This window comes from Delphinus delphis, chromosome 1 (genome assembly GCF_949987515.2).
Source record: "Delphinus delphis chromosome 1, mDelDel1.2, whole genome shotgun sequence".
NCBI classification, from domain to species: domain Eukaryota; kingdom Metazoa; phylum Chordata; class Mammalia; order Artiodactyla; family Delphinidae; genus Delphinus; species Delphinus delphis.
The window spans coordinates 168,549,553-168,570,117 of record NC_082683.1 but is presented as its reverse complement, the minus strand read 5'-3'; the positions used below and the strand labels follow the sequence as shown (position 1 = coordinate 168,570,117).

General features: G+C 36.7%; 1 protein-coding gene across 1 annotated transcript in view; it reads left to right on the top strand.

Annotated features, from left to right (window-relative positions):
• Positions 1 to 20,565, top strand: part of SPATA17 (spermatogenesis associated 17) — a 187,455-nt gene that overhangs the window by 42,891 nt on the left and 123,999 nt on the right. The window contains exon 5 of the mRNA XM_060011032.1: positions 8,075 to 8,178. Within this exon, the coding sequence (XP_059867015.1) occupies positions 8,075 to 8,178 (104 nt within the window). The remainder of the gene's footprint in view (positions 1 to 8,074; positions 8,179 to 20,565) is intronic.

Genomic DNA, 20,565 nt, shown 5'->3' with positions numbered 1-20,565 from the left:
ATGATCCACTAAAGGCACTCAGGAGTTTTTGTGAGGCTCTGTGGAGATGTAAATACTACTGTTGGAAATTTATAATAGAAACCCTTCTCTACAAAGATGTTCAAAGACTTCCTTCAGAGGTTTGGATGAGTTAATTTGGTAACTTGGTAATGAGGAATCAGCTAGCACAGAGGCTGATGTGATTACCTAACAAAGATTAATTTTTAGCATTGAGTGATCACATGACTAGAACTGAACTTATTTGTAATGGACTTGGACAAATCTATTTGTAAGTGGATTTTTTGCAAGATGGTGCTCTGAAAATTTGTCTTTGCGGGAATGAGAGGCTGAAGAGACCAATGTGTGGTCCACATACCTTCACGGCATACACATCTGAAGATTACAACCCTAGCTTGATACCAGCAGCTGAAGTTTTACGTCTACTAGCCACAACTCTACCTTTTCAGTTTTTAAGCTATGAAGTAACTTTGCTCAAAAGAGCTACCCTTTAAGTGATTAAAATGTGGGTGGCAGTGAGTTTACAGGTGGAAGAATTTCTAGGAGTAACAGGTAACTACCAGAAATCTATATGGCCAGTAATATTCAGACAGATATATTTTTATATATGCACCTAAGTCATACAGTAGAAAATAAAAAACTTTTGTCTTACCCTGCCTCATAGACTGATTCAATTGCAAATTATGTATTTGACTATTGACTACTAGCATGACAAGTTATATTCAATTGTCAAAGAGGCTAGTGGAGCATTTCTGAAAAGAGAAGGAATTTAAAATTTTCATTTGTAGCTAATCCATTCCTAAATAGATGTCACTTTTTTATAATGAAGAACAAATTATATGTATGTGATTATTTAATGTCATAGATATTCATATCTTGATTGCTGCCTTTATTTTTTAAAAGGTCACCTTTTCTCTAAAGATTTTACCATCCCCCTACCCATGTAGAATTGATCACTCTCCTTTTTTTAATGTCCCTACTTTACCATCAACATACTTCTGTTGTAGAACCTGTAACAATGTATTATCCTTACTGATTTACATGCCTGTGTCCACCCTCCCCCACCAAATACTGTAAGTCTCTTGGGGCCCAGATCCTATCTTCTTAGTCTTTGTATCTACAGTTCCTGGCGTATACTAGGTTGTTAAATAAATGTCCCTGAATAAATCAATGAACGTTGGCTCATGCTTTTTTAAACAAGGAGTAAAAAAGTTGTTTGTTTTAAATATTCTTTGTTTAGGTCCCTTGGCGGCCTTCATGGAAATTATTTAAGCCTTTGCTGGTAGATCTTTAAGGCTTTTTTGAGTGCCCGACTAGGCTAGGTGGTGTGGATAAACGGGACATGGGAAGGTAATATTTGGTCAGTGCAGTTCATATGTGAATGGAAGACCTCATGAGCTTTGTGACGTTGCCAAAATGTTGTAACAGGTACAAGCTTGAAGGAGGCTTGCGATGATATCAGCTGCTGTCAGAACCCACAGTGTGCCTGTACAAAACCCCTGCGACTGATTTGCAGCGAGGCCAGTGACAGTCAATTAATACAGCAGTAAATTGCTCAGTAAATTTTTATCTTAGCTCCTGGGGCCCTACTCCTCCCGTTTCTCCGTGCGACACATTATTGCCTTTTTGGTCTTTAATTTGAATTTACTCCAGGTTAAGGTTCTGCTTTTCCTCCAGCATCTTGGCTGCTGCTCTGTGGATCTCGTTTAAGTTTGGCCCCCCAATCTTTTTTTTCAGTTCTCACTCTTTGAACAGCTTTTAGTATCTTATACAAATGTCATGAGTTGATTCATCTACTCAACTTCTTTCTCTCCCTGTTCCGTCTAGATGTACGATTGTATATCTTTTTACGGCCTGGCGCAGAACTGACCCTCCATTTCTGATGCTACTGAGCATCTACGTAAGCACTTGGGTGTCACTTCAGACCCTCCAAACACAGGGCTTGGAGAATCAGTTTTCTAATACTATAAAGACGAAAGGCAAAATTACTTCATGTGTAGAAAGCCCATTTATAAATATCCACAGGTAGCAAAAAAAAGTGCAGTTTAGTGGAATTATTTCATCCATCCTAAGGTCTTTTACTTGTTCCTTTTCTCCAGTACTTGGATTCGTGGTTCTCGACATTTACGATTTTTTTTTCTTTATGGCTTTTGTTTACTGGCTGACCGCATCCGGGATGAAGCCTATTGTATGGAGTGGCACATGTCTTATATCTAATTCTTCCATTTCTGGGGATACGTCCATTCAGCCTCAACTGTGTCTTTGAGGTCCCCATTTCCCCAATAGAATGGTTCCAGATTCTCATATTTACTACCCAAGCGTGAATGGATATAGCTGGTAGATACCTGAGTATACCTTAGTCAAACCAACCGCCAGTGAGAGCTATATGTCTCTGAGGCATATATGCAAGAACAAGATTGCAATACCACGTAACTCCAAATCTTGGTAAGTCAGGAACATTGGTAAATAATAATGACAACAGTTAGCAATTGCATAGCAGTTACCACTCTCCAGGCACCATTCTAAGTATTTTAAATATTTTAACTATTGTCTGACATGAGCAACTCTCTGAGGTAGGTATCATTATGATTCCAATTTGAAAGATGAGAAAATGGAATCGCAGAAAGGTATCTTGCCCAAGGTCACATAGCTAGTAAGTGACAGTGTTAGGAATTGAACCCAAGAGGTCTGGTACCCACATTCCTGTTATTTCTGGTCACATATAGACTTGCCTTTACTTCTAGTCGTCTTCTCCTTTCTTCAGAAATCTGGATGAGAGCAACTACATGAACCCTCGACTGAGCTGTTAGGGAAATTTTATTGCTTACACTCTGGTTTTCTTGGTTGCCTGACCCCATGACCCGGGTAATTCATGAGCATTCTTACTGGTAGTACATTTCACTCAGGGAATTCTAAATTTAGTAATAATTCGTTGAAAACCAAATTGAGACATCCCAATTCAGTGTCACGTGCTTCCCCTTGTAGGCAGAATTGGATGGGGCTTAGGATGAAAAATGTCACCTTATAAATGAATGTTTAAGCTGTGGTCTTCACATATTGCTATTGTTAGCATCCGGATTTGTCACCTATCATAACCTCAGGTAAAACACCGTTCTTGCTACAATTTTAAATGGATTTTTGTACAGGATGTAGCAAACGATGAAAGAGAATCTGTCATTTCTTTCCTGTATGGAGTATAAGGTGCAGATCACATAGATTTTTGTGATCCAAAAATTTGAATTTGGTTGTATTTGAACCTCCGCCCTACCTGTTTTGGACCCTGAAAAATTAGTAGAAAGAAAAGAGGACTTTAACTTTGTTAAAAGTTTAGAAGCCCCACCAAATAGTTACTAGGACTGCTGTTTTTCAACTGTGGATCTCTCCCTTTATAAATTAACTCTTAGAATATACTGGTCTTCAATAAAGTTAACCTAATGAGGATATATAATCTGGCACAGACTTTGGAAGTTAACAAAGGTAAACTCTCTAAGCATTACTGATTCCTTGCAATTCCTTTGAAAAGCCTCCTTTGGGTCATCTCACACATCTAGAATCCTAACTGGAACAATGTCATATGAATGCAGATTTCAAGAAGTGCTAACGTGTAGTATCTTGGAGCTCTCTCTTGAAAAATATGTTCCAGCAGACTTTTTCCTTTCATTTTCAAAGATCTGTGAGGAATGAAAAATGGTAATAATCTAAAACTTAGAGAGTTTTAAAGAACTGCAGATGTAATTAATTGTTTAAGGTAGAATTTCTTTTACCCTGGAAACCTTGTCCATGTTATTGATCAATCACATGTACTTTCTCAATGGTATTCATGGGTGTCTCAACCAATCCTTTATTGTTGCAGTTATTTTAAATGATTTGACTTGAAATTAGTGCCTCAAGACATTTTAGTTCAGATAGAAATCCTCACTTAAAGGAAAAAAAGGACTATAATAACAAGAGGACCACTAGAGTAACATATAAACATATATATATATATATATATATAACATATATAACATATATATAGGTATGTTTTTGACATGATAATGTAGTGGCATTGAGAATGAAAACTGTGATATTACTAGTTTTAAACACCCTATCTTTGAAAATTTAGTAAACCCACCTTTCTGTGCTCACTGCATAGTCTTCTAGAATGTTGAACATTCTAATAAGTAAAAGTATAATTATGATGTGTCCTATTTATATGCTCTCATATACATTTAGAGCATTAGTCCTGGGAAGGGTATCATCAGTGAATTTGTCTTTCATGTTTTAATTTTAATTTTAGGTGCCAAAACATTTTTTCTCTCTTTTGATAACATTAAGATTACTATGAATTTTGAGGAATAATAATAAACCCAATGGAGAGAAAATCTTTTCTATGAACAGATGGCTTTTGATATATCAAGGTTTTGCCATTTATTTTAGTGCTTAAAATAAACATTATTTATAAGACCACTTACATTTTGATGTTACTTAATGAGGAATATGCATCATTGATTTGACTAGCTTAAGAGGTCATTTAGAACTTGCCCGTTAACAAGCTGTAATCTGCTGAGCACACAATGACTTTGTTTAAAATTATCTATTCAGAGCTGATCAATGACAATAATTGTTTTATACCAATCACTTCTGAAAGTTGCTAATTACTTTGAAGGGCATGAATACTAGCCCGTTTTTGGAAGTCGTAACCCACTCACCTTGAAGTTATCAAAAAGTCATTTTGTTATCAAAAGTCATTTTGCCTCTTGAAAGTACTTTGTTTTAAAAAGAAATTAAGTTTATTCACTAGTACTGGGATATCAGCAGGAAACATAGGCAAAATTTAAGATGTCGTTTGTTCCTATAACAGGAAGTATGGTAGAATCTCAGCTATTTGTATCTTATATCAATTAGATGCTGGTTAAACTGGGCTCCCTATAATGTAAGAAAATGGTGTCTTTTATATTAAAGAGCGTTGCACACACTCTTTCTCTTTATACAGTACATCCCTCAGATGCTTTAGTGGGAAAAGCCTGGGCTTTGGAATAAGACAGAGCTGGGTTTGTGTCCTGGCTCTGTCATTTACTCTTTTACTGGTATTGCTGTGACCTTAATCAAGTTATTAACCTCAGTTTCTTCATTGTTAACATGGAGATCATGCCCTCTTCACAAGGTTACCATGAGGATTAAAGCAGTTAGCCTAATACCCGGCACATTCATGGAGTTCAGTAAATTTTAGATTCTTTACTTCACTGGATGGCGGCATCTTCACCCACTCACACGCCCAGCTTCTTCCAGCTGTTTTCACTCACTCCCCTCTAACAAAGGCATTGAAACGTTGATTATTATACTTCAGTGTGGATGAGTTTTAATTTGTTATCTTAACCATCTCTTAACCTGTTATGAGCTTTAATACCCAGTTGTGAATACCAGAATTTGTCTTGGAAAGGAATCGTAGCATGCTTTGGGGTAGATGTTTAAGGAGTTGGTGCATTAGAAGACTGTCTGAGAGCTTAATGGTGGACTCTGAGGGTGTGGTTAGTGCTGTTTCTTTAGTTGCTGTGTGGAGTGAGAAGGAGCCCATGCCATTGGCCTCTGTTAGTTCCCTTCCTACTGGCACAGATTTTTCAGCCAGTTTCAGAGTTTGCCCTTTCAACTTCTTTTCTCCAAGTGGGTATCTCCACTACTCTGCCATGACCTAATCATAAACCACCATCCTCCATCTTTCCTTCTCAGTACTTCAGCATGCATGTTTTACGTTTTCTGGCACATTTAATCTTATTTTATTTAAAATTCAGTGGTGTTTTCATGTAATAGGTAGTCCATCCCTTAACAGTATTTGATATCCTAATATTTTCCCATGCTTCCTGAGTCACTTCTATTGCCGATGATGGATTTTCTATCAGTAGTTTTGTTTACAACTGTTCCTGTCTTTAATACAATTAATACTGTATATGCAATAAAAGTAAGCTGAAATTCATGTGAAGCCATCCAACCACCTGTATGACCCAAGGCATTTATTTAAGCTCTCTAAGTGTCAATTTCCTCTTTTATCATAGAAGGCTAATAATCTCTACTTCAGAATGATACTGTAATGATTAAATTAAATAAGCCAGGAAAATAGTCATTATTCATATGTATAATTTATATATATATATATATACATATTACAATTGGTTATTCTTTTTCATTAGGAAAATGGTTTTTGTATCAATTCCTCCTGTCTCTTTGCCAGCCATAATACAGTTTTGGTCAAATTAGAGGGAGGTAGTTTCTAAACTGAGTATAGAACTTTAGAAAAATTAATTTTTCTTTATTTAAATAATTAAGCTCTAAATTAAGATCATTTGAAAAATATTTAGAAAGACACATTCTATAACGTCATTACACTAGCTTGTTATTCTACTTAGTTTTACTTTGCAGAATTAATTTCTCTGATTTAATTTTTCTTATAATAAGAACAGTAAGATAAGTGGTTTTGCATAACTTCAGTTATTTTAGTCATTCTCATACTGGGAGGTTGACTGAAACATTTCTTCAAAGTCTTCACATTTAATATTTCAGATTGTAAAATACCTTTTAAATCGCCATATTTTACAACAGAGAAAAATAAGGGCTCATAATTCAAGTAAAATATTTTTCCTGTTTATTCTTATAGATCCAGCATTCAAGGTTATAAAAATTTGAAACTCAGCATATTTAGTAAAAAAATCATAGGCTTTTGGGATAAAACCCAACGGACTGAGGCTCATTCTCTTATTAATTTCTTTTTCCTATGAAAAAATAAATTTTAAAGATGTGTGTTCCTAGCCTAGCTAACTTTGCAAAACATTGGAAGGACTTCATATCCAGAAAAAGAATCGTTCATAGTATGTGAATAATTCATAAATATATGGAAACTGCTGGAAAATTTTAGAGAATGAAGTTAAGTCTTTATACAAGGCTAAGTTAACATTTTTTTCAATTTTTTCTATTTCTTCTTCTTCTACTCCTTTAAAGAAGTTGAGTTTTTTTTGGTTTTCCACAAAATTAGGATCTATACATTATAATTTTTGTTTTGAGTTTTTCTAATAGAGGTTGTATTAGCAAAAATAGAGCTTAAAGAGATTTATTCTTCTTATGGTTACTGGGGCTTTTAAGGCATCTAGTAGCCCACTTAAGTATGTTTTCTTGGACACCAACACTCCTCTCCTCTCAAAAAAGAAAAAAAGATACTTTCAACAGAAATATTTGTTCATTGAAAATTGCAGTTCACTTTGTTCACAGTTCTATATTGCAATGGTTTAGAGAATGGGCCCCCTGAGTCCTAATTTGATTCCTGAATCCATCACTAATAGCTGAGTAATTACGGGAAAATTGAATAACTTCTCTTTTCAGCAGTTTTCTCATCTGTAAATATCTCATAGAAAGGTTCTAATGATTAAATGCGTACATACAAACAAAACCCTTAGAATAGTGCCTCACACATAATAAGAGCTCAATAAATGTTACCTACTGTTATTATTAAAGAAGTATTAAAATGTCATGATGAAGGTACAAGACAACATTTTGTTTAAAGATTTTGATAGCACTGAATTTAAAAAGCCCATTAAAGGGAGTTCCTTAGCAGTCCAGTGGTTAGGACTCGGTGGTTTCTCTGCCATGGCCCCGGGTTCAATCCCTGGTCAGGGAACTAAGATCCTGTAAGCCGCATGGTGTGGCCAAAAAAAAAAGTCCATTAAAAACATTGATTTCAATGAGATGAAATACAATCTTCAAGCCCGTTGGTTATGAAAAACAAAAAATTTGTTTGGTCAGGAAGCAGAAGAGTTAGGAATTGGTAAAGCAAATTTTTGATCTTTCAATAGTTAATTTCACATTTAGTATTTGTAAAACAATGATAAATATTATAAAAAATTATAGTAACCTAGAGTATGTTTTTGTCTTTATAATATTTTATAATAAATCTATGAGTACAACCTATATTTGCAACTGTTATATTAGTGGAAAAGCCTAAGACTTTATTTGATAGGAGTCATCATCATTACCTTGATTTTGAAGAATTATTAATGTTTTCACTAAAAATGTTCACTGGCATATTTCATCTTTTTATTTAATTCAATAGATTCAGAGGCGATGGCGAGGCTATAAGATTCGGAAATACTGCTTTAATTATTTTTATTTGAAGGAGTACCTGAAAGCTGTTTCAGAGACCAATGATGCAGTTAGGTGAGTAGTATAACCACTAGCCTACTCGTCACAATTTTAGAAAGGTTACTCCATAGATGTTGATCATGATCAGACTTAGGAATACTTTCTAAAACTAAGTGATATTTTAGGCAGAAATTTATTGATAAGATAGAGATATCTGATTCTCTTTAACAATTTGAGGCTGTTGTATTTTTAAATATCTTATACTCTTGACTGTAAATTAGATTATTCATGTGTGTCGTAGGCCTACCTTGACACTATGCAAATAGCTTAGTTTCAGTAAAATTGCCTCATTTTGAGATGGATTTATCTGTAAAAGGATTACATAGATGAAGGCTTAAGTATGACAATCCTCAGAACATGTTCATCGGCAAGAACTTGCCTCTCAAAGAAGAAAACATTATGGAACACATTAAAATGGACTGTTTTACTGTCGGTTTTTATTTCTGTAAACACATAGAAAGATAACACCTGGATTTAGGCCTTAGGGCGATGTCTTCTGTAGATTTAAAGTTATTGCAGCACTATTCATTCAGCTTTACCAAAGCTCTATGTACTAAGTTTTCATATTACTTCAAAAATCGCTAGTCTTGGGCTTCCCTGGTGGCACAGTGGTTGAGGGTCTGCCTGCCGATGCAGGGGACACGGGTCCGTGCCCCGGTCCGGGAAGATCCCACATGCCACGGAGCGGCTGGGCCCGTGAGCCATGGCCGCTGAGCCTGCGCGTCCGGAGCCTGTGCTCCGCAACGGGAGAGGCCGCAACAGTGAGAGGCCTGCGTACAGCAAAAAAAAAAAAAAAAAAAGCTAGTCTTCTCCTCTTGTAATATTGCCCCATTTCAATAAAAAGGAAATAGTGACGAATCATAGTTGACATTTACATAATAGTTTTACTTTCAGTTTTCACATACATTATCTCATTTTACTCTTAACGTTTTTTGAACTAGAGAAAACAATCGACATTGTTAGGACAAAGGTGTTCTCTGAGACCCTAAAATTATATATATATATCATAAGAAATGTCTAAAAACTGACTTCCCCACTTTTAACTTTCTCGCATATGTTGTGTGTATAAAAGAGTCTGGTCTTTGGAGATTGAGTATGGGGAATTTATAAAGGTGATTTCCTTGGAAATAGCAATGAAGATTTGGGGAAGCTGGAATAGGATTTAGTTAATGAGAAAAGTTGGAACACTCAGAAACATGTGGGCCACAGGGGCTGCTATTTACTTTCTTCCTAAGAAATCCAGAGTTCTCTTGATGGGCTGGCTGGCTGTAAATGGCAGGCTTGAGCTTGTCAGGAGGAAAGAGCTAGTGGAAGATGCAAGAGGGAGAATTTGAGTAGGACTGGGCCTAGTGTGAGGCAAGGGAGACTCTTAAGGCACAGAAGTTAAGGAGGCGCTCACTGCCAGGGTCATGCAGCTGCCGACCCTGCACTTTCCCAGCCTTGAGAGTGTATCCTTAAATTTTACATTTTAGAGGCCTCACTTGCTTCATCCAAGTCCTATGCCTGAATAGGAGAAGGTTCTGAAAGAGACAAACACGTGGAAGGTGGTTTTAGAAAGGCCTGTTTCTTCTGTTCAACAGATATTTCCATTTATCCTTGTTTTGTTCCTGATTTTACTGGGAATATGTCTAGCCACTAGAGTCTGGTGTATCTGTGCTGACAATTTGGTTTAGCCTGGTATTCTTTATCATATTATGGACTTATTCTTTTTACTTCTACCTCTCTTAGAGGTCATATATTTTTCAGGTGTATATTCTCCATCAGTGATTAATTTCCTAATTGTTTACCCTCTCTTTGTTCTTGTATTTATTCCTAGACTGTTTGTAGTTCCTTTGCTATTATTATCATTGTTGTTATTTTTAACTTGGAATGGGGTATTGTAAAAAGACAGTGTTGGGGAAGGGCTAGGGCTGTGCTCTGGGGGTGGTAGGGACATGGTGCATGGAACATGATGGAAGGATTGGCTAGGGATAAATCCAGCAGGGACCATAACATACCAGGGCATTTTAGGCCATATTAAAGCTTGGAGTGGACTTCCTTTTTAAGGAGAGCAGCAACATGATTACATCTATGTTTTGGCATGCATGTTCAATTGCATTTTTCATAATAGTTATATTTAAATAGTCTGGTACATTTAAAAGATATCTATTAGGGTATTAATTTTACTGAAATAAAGTGTTTTCTTCCTTCTCATGGAAGAATATGCAACAGATTTGTTTGGATTGTTTCTTCATGTTTCTTTATCCTATTTTCCATTGAAAATCATTGGAATCCAGACTCTAGTTACCTTTTCCTTCATAACAAATTCCACCCAAAGCAGCTTAAAACAATACACGCTTATTATCTCATCATTTTATCTATCAGGAATCTGGGAAGGCTTTGCTCTGCGCCTGGGCCAAGGTCTCTCATGAGGTTGCCATCTGGCTCTCGGCCAGAGCTGCCGTCTCATATGGAGGCTCGACTGGGGGAAGATCCACTTCTAAGCTCACTCACAGCGGCCTCAATTCCTCCGGCCATTGGCCACTGGCATACCTCAGTTTCTTGCCACGTGGACCTCTCCATAGGACAGCTTATAACATGGAAATTGGCTTCCTTCAGAGCAACTGAACCAGAGAACAGGAGAAAACATCCAAGATGGAAGCCGTATCCTTTTGGTAACCTAATATCAGAAGTGACATCTTATCACTTTTGCTGTATCCTATTCATTTAAAGTAAGAGACTAGGTTCATCCCACACTCAAAGGGGAGGATCACACAAGGGGATGACTTCTGGAGTGGGGATTGTTGGAGGCCACCTTAGAGGATACTTTCCATGTACAGTGACTTGCATATAATATTTGTTCAATAAGCACGTTGATTTTCAGCATTTGCCTAGGACAAAAGTTACTTTACATTAACTTAAGGCAATTTTTTTTAACATCTTTATTGGAGTATGATTGCTTTACAATGTTGTGTTAGTTTCTGCTGTATAACAAAGTGAATCAGCTATACGTATACTTATATCCCCATATCTCCTCCCTCTTGCGTCTCCCTCCCACCCTCCATATCCCACCCCTCTAGGTGGTCACTAAGCACCGAGCTGATCTCCCTGTGCTATGCGGCTGCTTCCCACTAGCTATCTACCTCACGTTTGGTAGTGTATATATGTCCATGCCTCTCTCTCGCTTTGTCACAGCTCACCCTTCCCCCTCCCCATATCCTCAAGTCCATTCTCTAGTAGGTCTGTGTCTTTATTTCTGTCTTACCCCTCTGTCTTTGGACAGGATAAAATCATTTACAGAAAATAAATTAGTAAAATATATTTTATATCAGAATACGTTTTGCACTAGAATTGTGTTGCACAATTCAAGGCCAGACAACACTGGGCTTATAACTTTAGCTTATCTGCTCCTTCATTAATAGAAATAGTTTATCTATTCTATAGTTAATAGTAAAAAACTATATATATATATATATATATACACACAAGGATATATTCTTTAACCAAGAGTGGACTTATCACAAAGCTAAATGGAATTGATTAATTTCAGGCTGAGTCTGCATTTGGTAGACAAGTTTCTTTGTAATATCTAGCTTGATATGCAAAAATTGCCCCAGGTTATGAATGAGAAAATTATATAATGAAATTAAAAATTAGCTACAGAGTTACAGATTAGTAGCTTTAATAAAACATTATTAGCTTGAAGTGCAGAAAACTGACTTTTTTTTTGGACGGAAGTTCAAGCTAAAAGTAATATATTCCCCCAAGTTTAATGCTTCAGTGTAGTTGTTGGTTGTTAATAGTGCATAACAATAGGTCTGTTTTGAGTGTAGATTTGTCATTCATCAAAGCAAATTAGTTTTTCAGCATGTTGATTTTGTGTAGCCCTGGTTTGGCTAGAAAGATTTTTATGGGTATAATTCTTTACCTATCTTTGCATACATCAGCAAAGGTTTTTTTAAAGGATATATTTGTTTATTTTGTTTTTTCTGTAACAGCTTTATTGAGATGTAATTCACATACCATACACTTTATCCATTTAAAATGTACAATTCTGTGGAGGTTAGCATTGATATATTCACAAAGTTGTACAACCATCGCCACAATCAATTTAAAACATTTTCATCATCATAAAAAGAAATCCTATACCCTTTCCAGTCACTCCCCCACCCCTACCATTCTTCCCATTCCTGCCCAGTCCTAGGCAACCCCTAATCTACTTTCTGTCTCTGTAGATTTGCCTATTCTGGACGTTGCAAATAAATTGAATCTTATAATATGTGGTCTTTTGTGACTGACTTCTTTCCCCTAGCCCGACGTTTTCAAGGTTTATCCATTTTGTAGCATATATTAGTACTATATTCCTTTTTCCTACCAATTAATATTCCATTTTATGGCTAAGCCACATGTTATTTATCCATTTATCAGTTGATGAACATTTGAGTTGTTTCTGCTTTTTGACTATTATGAATGATGGTGCTATGAACACTCATGGACAAGTTTTTGTGTGGCCGTATGTTTTTATTTCTCTTGGTTACGTCATGAAAACTTTAAGCTAACAAATTCAAGAATGAGTGGTCAAGAACACTAACTTTGGACTCAGATCAACGGGGATTAAGATCATGGTTCTGCCACTGTCTAGTTTTGTAACCTTGAAATAGTTACTTAATCTTTCAGAAATTAGGGCTCTTCATCTGTACACTTTGGAGCAGCAGTATTTACTTTGCAGAATTTTTGTGAGGCATGCAGTATAGGAATCATTGAGCATATAACTGACATTCTTCAAATAGCAGCTATTATTATCAAGGACAAGATAGAGAAAAACGGAGCCAATATTTGTAAATATATACCTCCCTATGATATTACAGAATTAACATTCAGTTTTATATGAGGCTATTTTCAAAGTAAGCAAACAGATATAAAATTTCATGAATTAGGTTGTATATATATATATGTTTTTAGTTTATAGAAACATTAATCGCCAAGTACAATGTAAGTCGTCAGTATTTTGTGACATTAAACCATGTCTAAAAACTGTCTTTCAGAGAGCTCGAAGGAAAAGCAAAGAATAGAACATAGTACAAAAGCTGGGAAAGAGACAATCAATGAAAACTTAGAGTTTTCTTTTTTAATTTAGAATTCTTTTACCATTTTATGGTAAAGAAGAATATATATCAACATAACACATGCATATTGTTAAATATATTACCTATTAACAAATGTTTTATATTAGATAAAAGAATTGCCATACCACATTATTTTACCCAGTCCCTAATGGTTATCACTTTCTTCTCTTAGCTATTTCTTCTTCTTCTTTTATTTTTTTATAAATTTATTTATTTTGGGCTGCATTGGGCCTTCATTGCTGCGTGTGGGCTTTCTCTAGTTGTGGCGAGCGGGGGCTACTCTTTGTTGCGGTGCGCGGGCTTCTCGTTGCGGTGACTTATTCTCTTGTTGCAGAGCATGGGCTCTAGGCTCATGGGCTTCAGTAATTGAGGCACGTGAGCTCAGTAGTTGTGGCTCATGGGCTGTAGAGTGCAGGCTCAGTAGTTGTGATGCACAGGCTTAGTTGCTTTGCAGCATGTGGGATTTTCCCGGACCAGGGCTCGAACCCGTGTCCTCTGCATTGGCAGGCAGATTCTTTACCACTGCACCACCAGGGAAGTCCTGCTATTTCTTGTACTCACTGAATGTTTCTAAACTATATGCTGATCTGATATTGCCTGATTTTACACCTCAGATCTTTTAAATTAGTTGTATGTAATATGGTAGAGGAGGATTTAACTCTCTTATACTTCTCACCTCCACTTGTATCTCTTTTTAGATGAATCTATATCAGTATTTACATTTTTGTGATTATGGAAGTAGGGTTCTTTACAAAAGCAATTAATGTAGGATGAGTATATTTACTTTATTCCTTTTTTGGTTAATTTCTATCTTCCTTATTTTTTCCTCTTATATGCAAATTATATATGCCATTAATTATTTTCCAGTTATTCTATCTTAGTAGGAAATCCAATTAAGTCCCCCTTTCCTCTGGAGCATGCCCTCTTTGGCCTCCCCTTCGTCCTGCTCCAAACAAACTGAATTTTCTCTAGACACAATAAAGATGTCTTCTTGAGAAGACATTTCTTAACTTCCTTTCTCCTGGGCTGGACTCACTATTCTGTGGATCTGTGTTACCTTTTCACGATTTATTTCCTTGTTTTTCCTGGAGCAACTGCTATAATAATGATCATGGAAGGCAATTTTTGGAGTCTTTGCTTATTTTAAATGTCTTATTCTATCCTGAAATTTGATTAGTAGCTTGGCTGCATATAACATTCTAGGTTGCAAATTATTTTTCCTTAGAATTTTGAAGGAGTTGCTCCCTTATTTTTAACATTCAAAATTGCTAAATACTCACTATTCTGTTTCTCCTCTCTTTGAAAGTGATCTATTTTTTTCCCTTTTTCAATGTGTGTTAATTAAAGTTCACCAAGAAACAGATGCTAAGATGGAATTAGATGTGCAAGAAGTTTATTGGGGGGAAGAAGCAGGACGAAGTGGGGAAAACCTTCAGTCTGTAGCACAAGTCTGACACCTATGAAGAGAGAGAAGGAAGAAAAATTGGGGAAAGACTGGGATTGCAGCACGTTTTCAAGAAAGGCTGATGGCTCGTCCTCAAGCCAAAGTTACCCTTTGGAGGAGTCTGCTGTCTTGCCAGAATGATCCTGCCTTAGTACCCCATCATTCTCAGTCATTGGCTGGAAGTGACCTGGAGAAGTTGTGACCTTGGTATGAACATGTTGGAGGATCCAGTGGTACATTTGTAGGTCATTAAAGGATGTTTTGAATTTTTTTCCTGACGTTTTTGAAATTTCTCAATTTTATGACTTCTATGACTTTTATTTGCTTCCATTGTTCTGAGCATCAGTGGATACTTTAGTTCTCCAGTATTTTCTTATATTATTTCTGTGATAATTTCCTTGTTTCTATTTTTCTTTATTCTTTTTTTTTTTTTTTTTTTTTTTTTTTTTTGGCTGTATGCGGGCCTCTCTCTGTTGTGGCCTCTCCCGTTGTGGAGCACAGGCTCTGGACACGCAGGCTCAGCGACCATGGCTCACGGGCCCAGCCGCTCTGTGGCATGTGGGATCCTCCTGGACCAGGGCACGAACCCATGTCCCCTGCATCAGCAGGCGGACTCTTAACCACTGCGCCACCAGGGAAGCCCTTTTCTTTGTTCTTTTATTGGCTGGATGATGGACCTCCAGAAGTTACGTGGGGAGTCTCTTATACTTTTCTGCCCCTTTCCTTATCCTGGGCCTTTATCCTCCCATTCTACTTTTGTGAGAGACTTCCTTCCTACCCTTCTACTGAAATTTTTATTTTAGCAATAATTTTTAACTTTCATGAAATATTTCTACTCTTTTGATCATTTTTTGTATCCTTCTGTTCTATTAATAAAATATCTCATATTTCTCTAAAATACTGGAGCAGAAAGGGTCTTAGCAGGAAGCAGAATCCACCTCAGGATTTATTCCTCAAATAAAGAGAGTTAAATGAAAGGGTAATTGCAGAGATGTGCACAGGGTTAAGGGCTCAGCAAGAGAGGTTTTGGCATCCAGAGACCAGCAACAGTGCGATGTTGCTATTTCTAGGGTAGAAGAGTTAAGGGGAAGGAATAACATTAATGGCTATAGTGAGAACCAAGGAGAAGTGAGAGCCCCCGACCCCTGGCCGTGACCTACACTTGTAGAGGCATTCAGTTATTGCCAGAGGTGTGTGGCATCAAAGAAGAGAGAGGAATGAGGAGGAAATACCCCCAACTTCTTCCTCCTGAATACTAGTGTTCTGTTAGACTAAACCCATCTGTAAAACAATTTGTAGGGCTTGATCCCAGTGCAAGTGTGTAGAATGGATTGGAGGTGTGGCAAATGAAAAATAATCAGCACTGATAATAATTCAAGTTCAGAGGATAACTTTCATTTAGTCTCTGTGATACCGATTTCCTCCAGGGTGGTGTTTTTATTTTTATTTTTTCAATTGGTTATTATCACCTTCCCTTTTAAGTTGGAGCCTTTCCTCACGCAGCTGGTGATCTTCAGCTGTTTGTTTACACATGCACATGAGGAACTGAAATGCCAGTTTGGGTGTGTATGTACATAAGCAGGTTTTGTTGATTGGCAGGCTTCGGTTCCTTTTAAAGTGATTGGACAAGGGAGCTGGCCCCTTTCACTGGGGGGATGCCCAAATGCCGGTATGTGGAAGTCTTTCTTACAGGCTATTTAGTTTCTCCAAAGAAGAAATTTCTGATACTCTGTTGAGGGAGAAGATGCTGTAGCTGCATTTGGGTGAATGGTGAAAAAAGGGAATCGTGCTTCACACCTACAAATTTCCACTCTGGGTCCTATTCCTTTTCTCTCAGTTCCTTCAGAGAACGCACCTTTGATCCCCTCACCTAAGTGATCAAAACCTGGATGCCGCCATTCTCTGCACGTATGTGTTAAAGAAACACACAAAAGTGTGCGGCCATTGTAGCTGTGTAGCCCAAGGTTAAATTGCTAAATTGTGGCAGAACTGAGATGGAATTCTAGATCTTATGACCTCATACATGGTGCTCTTTCCAGTATATTATACTGTTTTAATACTATCTTAATTCATTTCAAAATGAATGAAATGGTAGAAAGATCATAGGAAATAAAAGTTTCTCAGTTGGACTATGTTTGATGCATAGTGTTAAATTCTGGATGTCACTATTTATGATGAATATTGACTCAAAAATCTGCATCCAACAGAAAACGACCAGGAATTTAAGGGACTTAGAAATCATGAAGAGTTGGAGTTCTGAGACTGGAAAACAGCAGCCTAAATGAAGGCATGATGTCAGTCTTCAAATTTTAAAGAACTGTCACGCACTACATTTATAAAAAGGGAAAAAATTAAGGCAAATGGGTAGATTTGCGTTCAACATGAAAAATATATTTCCAGTAATTCAGTACTACTCAGTGATAGGCTGACTTGTGAGCTACAAAATATTCCAACAGAAGGATTCATCTAAAGTGTCAGGTAGACCTTTGTGTAGAAAGAATTTCTGCATTTGATGACAAGCTAAGAGATTCCCAATTCTCTTTAAATCAGAGATCATTTGCTTCATATGGTAATAAATATATTTAAAAGAAAACAAATCTATATATTTATTTGCCACAAAACTCAAAGCACTTTGAATTCCATAAAGGCGCTAGGAAAATTTAAAGAAAACTAATCTTATAAGGAATAAGGAATATTCCATATTCCTTATACATATTCCATAAGTATATGGTATTAAACTATCATTTACCATGACCAAGACAGATATGATAATACATGTAAATATTTTATATATACACATTATAATTATGTATTTAAAAATCTAATCTAAAATTAAAAGTGCTCTAAATTTAACTATTGTGAAATTAAAAAACAATTTGTAATACTAAAAGATAGTTTTGAAATCCCTTGTATATACTCCTGATGCATAAAGGTTGTTTTATATTCCCATAGTTAGAAAAGGTTATCTCAGAGTGGCAACACCCCGACAAATCACTAGTGTTGGAGAAGGATGACTAATGTATTTATCATTAATATGACCATTATTACAATTTTAGTATTATATTTAAGAGGCCTTGTATTCATCGACATGCTTCCCAGAATGCGCAATTGGAGAAGTCAAAGTCTATTGACTGCATTTTCAGCTCTTTCTGATCTGGATAGGGCTGATGAAGCAACACATTTATGGAAACAACCTCCAGTCCTTCTAAGAGCCCTAGGCAGCTCTCCCATATTGGCATGAACTGGGCTGCATGCTTGGGTCTCCTTGGTTATGCTGGAATCCATATACCCATGTGCTTAACTGAGCATATTAAACTCTGACTTTCTGTCCTTTGTCCTTTGCTATTACTTTTGAGTGAACAACTTCCATTTCAACTATGAGAAATTCTCTTAGGTCTTAAAATTTACAGTTCCTCTCTCAGTATTTCCTGTTTAACTGTCAGTGTTTATTCCCAGGGACGATAGTCGCAATCCAGAACTAACAGCCTGCTGTTTCAAAATATTTATTTCAATATTTGTGTTAACTGCTGTCTTCGTAATCTGCTAATTTGCATTTGTTTTCAAGGATAAAGCCAAAAAACAAAACCTTGAGTCATTTCTATAAATATGCATCTAGTTTTTAGGAAACTGAAGATTTGAGCATAGTCTCTCATCCTTATAATGGTTATCTGGGAGACTCCATATGGCCACCCTTATTGTCTTTAAGTAATCTTGCTCTGGCAGGAAATCGTGCAGAGTCAACAAATGCATCAGGCTGATGACACAACTGAAGACCATTGAGATTGCTTACATTCTGCATCAGGGAAGCACAGCACTAGATTTCTACTTCCTTGGAGTTGAAGACTTTTTAATACATAAAGCTTGCTAGGCAGCACATTTCCAATTGTGCTTTAATTAACAAAGAAATAGAAACCTGAAGGAAATCAGCATGTCCTTTCAGACTGGTAGCGTGCGCAGCCCCGCAAAAGTAAAGCTGGAGCTGCTAGAGTGAAAAAATCAGTCAGTAGTGTTGGTATTTGCTCCCCTTTTGCTGTCTCATATGGATTCTCCAGAACTTTCATCAACTTCATTTTTAAGTCAGAATTAATATTAAGTGGGAAGATACTAATGAAAACACTAAGAATCTGGAGTATATCTACTCCATCAATATTCAACACATGCTTGATAATAATAGCTTCCTCTTTAGACGCAGGTACAGCGTGGACAAAAATCATCACTGAGTAGTTGCTTACATGGTGCAAACATAAACAAAAGAAATACTTTATACAGATTTATCAAAGATTTCTTGCTGTTCGTATATCATATCTATGTGTTTTTAGTAAATAACAGTAAGAGAAAGATCAGTATGTAGTAATCAGAAAACTAATAATTAATTAAAAAGCTAAAATTTTATATGGACAAATTTAGACATTGTAAACAATGACCAGCTCAGTAAATGGACTGCAATCACAGTAACTCATGTTTACTAAGCACCTGTTGTGCATGTGAGGTTTTATATGTTATCTATTACACAGATCCCCTTTGGGGATATATGTTATTGTATTTTAAACATGAAAAGCTAAAATCAGGGTTTCAGTAACTTGGGTAAGTTCACACATCTAAGTAGTGGTGGGTCTGGAGATTTGAACTCAGTCTTCCTTTTTTTAAATCAAAATACACTGCCTCTTTGTACTTTTGAATTATTGCAAGTTGTATCAATTACATTTCAACTGTGACATATAGCATAAGGAGGCTCACTTAAAACCCATTCTGAATTTCTTGTAAATCGCCTTCTTTGCTGTTGGGCCTATAAAACTAAACACTCACTTTATTAGACTTCCTTGCAGTGGAGGTACCATGTGACTTGATCAGGGCCAATGAAGTAAAATATTAAAAGTAACCACTTAAAATGGGCATTTGACTATTGGAGGCCATTTGATGTCAGATTAGAAACCATTAGTACGTGGTGTAAGAGATTTTTTCAGATCCCATCTACTCTACCATGTGATAGAGATCATTAGCAATCGAGTCTTTGACATTAATTGAAATAGTAGGTACATTTCAGAATATTGGCGTATGCGCCCCCTCTGTGCCTCTTTCAGCAAATTCCTATGAAAAAAATAGGTGAACTTGGACTAATAGTAGCCAACCTACAAGCAGAGATGGAAGGTAACACTGCTTTGCTAAGGGAAGTGCTCTCTGTATACAGTCTGTATTTGATGAGAATTTTATAATTTGGAAACTTGTGGTATTGAAAAACCCAATTGCTTCTGTACCTCAAACTGAAGTGTTTATAAGCAGTGGCTGTGAAGTTTAGGGCCTTAGCTGGAGACAAACCCAGGCCTTGGCAAGTATGTGAGCCCAAGACAAAGGTCAGATTGGGGATGTTATCTTGTCTGATAATGGCTAACTTAATTCAGACCAACCATCCTCATGATGACATCTAAGCATCAAAGAACTAACAACATGGTAAGTAATTTACTGGCCAAAATATAGTAGAAGATGAGAACTCAGAGATGTAAGTCTACACTCAAAGCTGCTCTTGCCTTAAAGGCATCTGCCTATTGGAAAGAACATCTACCTGACTGCAAAAGAACTGTGCTTTTGGCAGTCTTGCAGTATCAGGAGGAAACCAAATTCTAAGTCAGAGCCACCAAGAGTAGGAATTCTGCTTAACTTCCCCCTGTTCTTTCATCCAGAATCCCCAAAAGCTATAACCCTAAAAGAAGTAAGTAACAATGGAAATAAACTAGCAAGATTTGAAGTCAAACTGCCATTTATCTGAGTGATTCAGGGAACCTCAAGTCTTGCACTTGAACTTAGGAGCTCCTAGACTAATAGTGTCCCAGGAACCTGACAGAAGCATATGAAGAG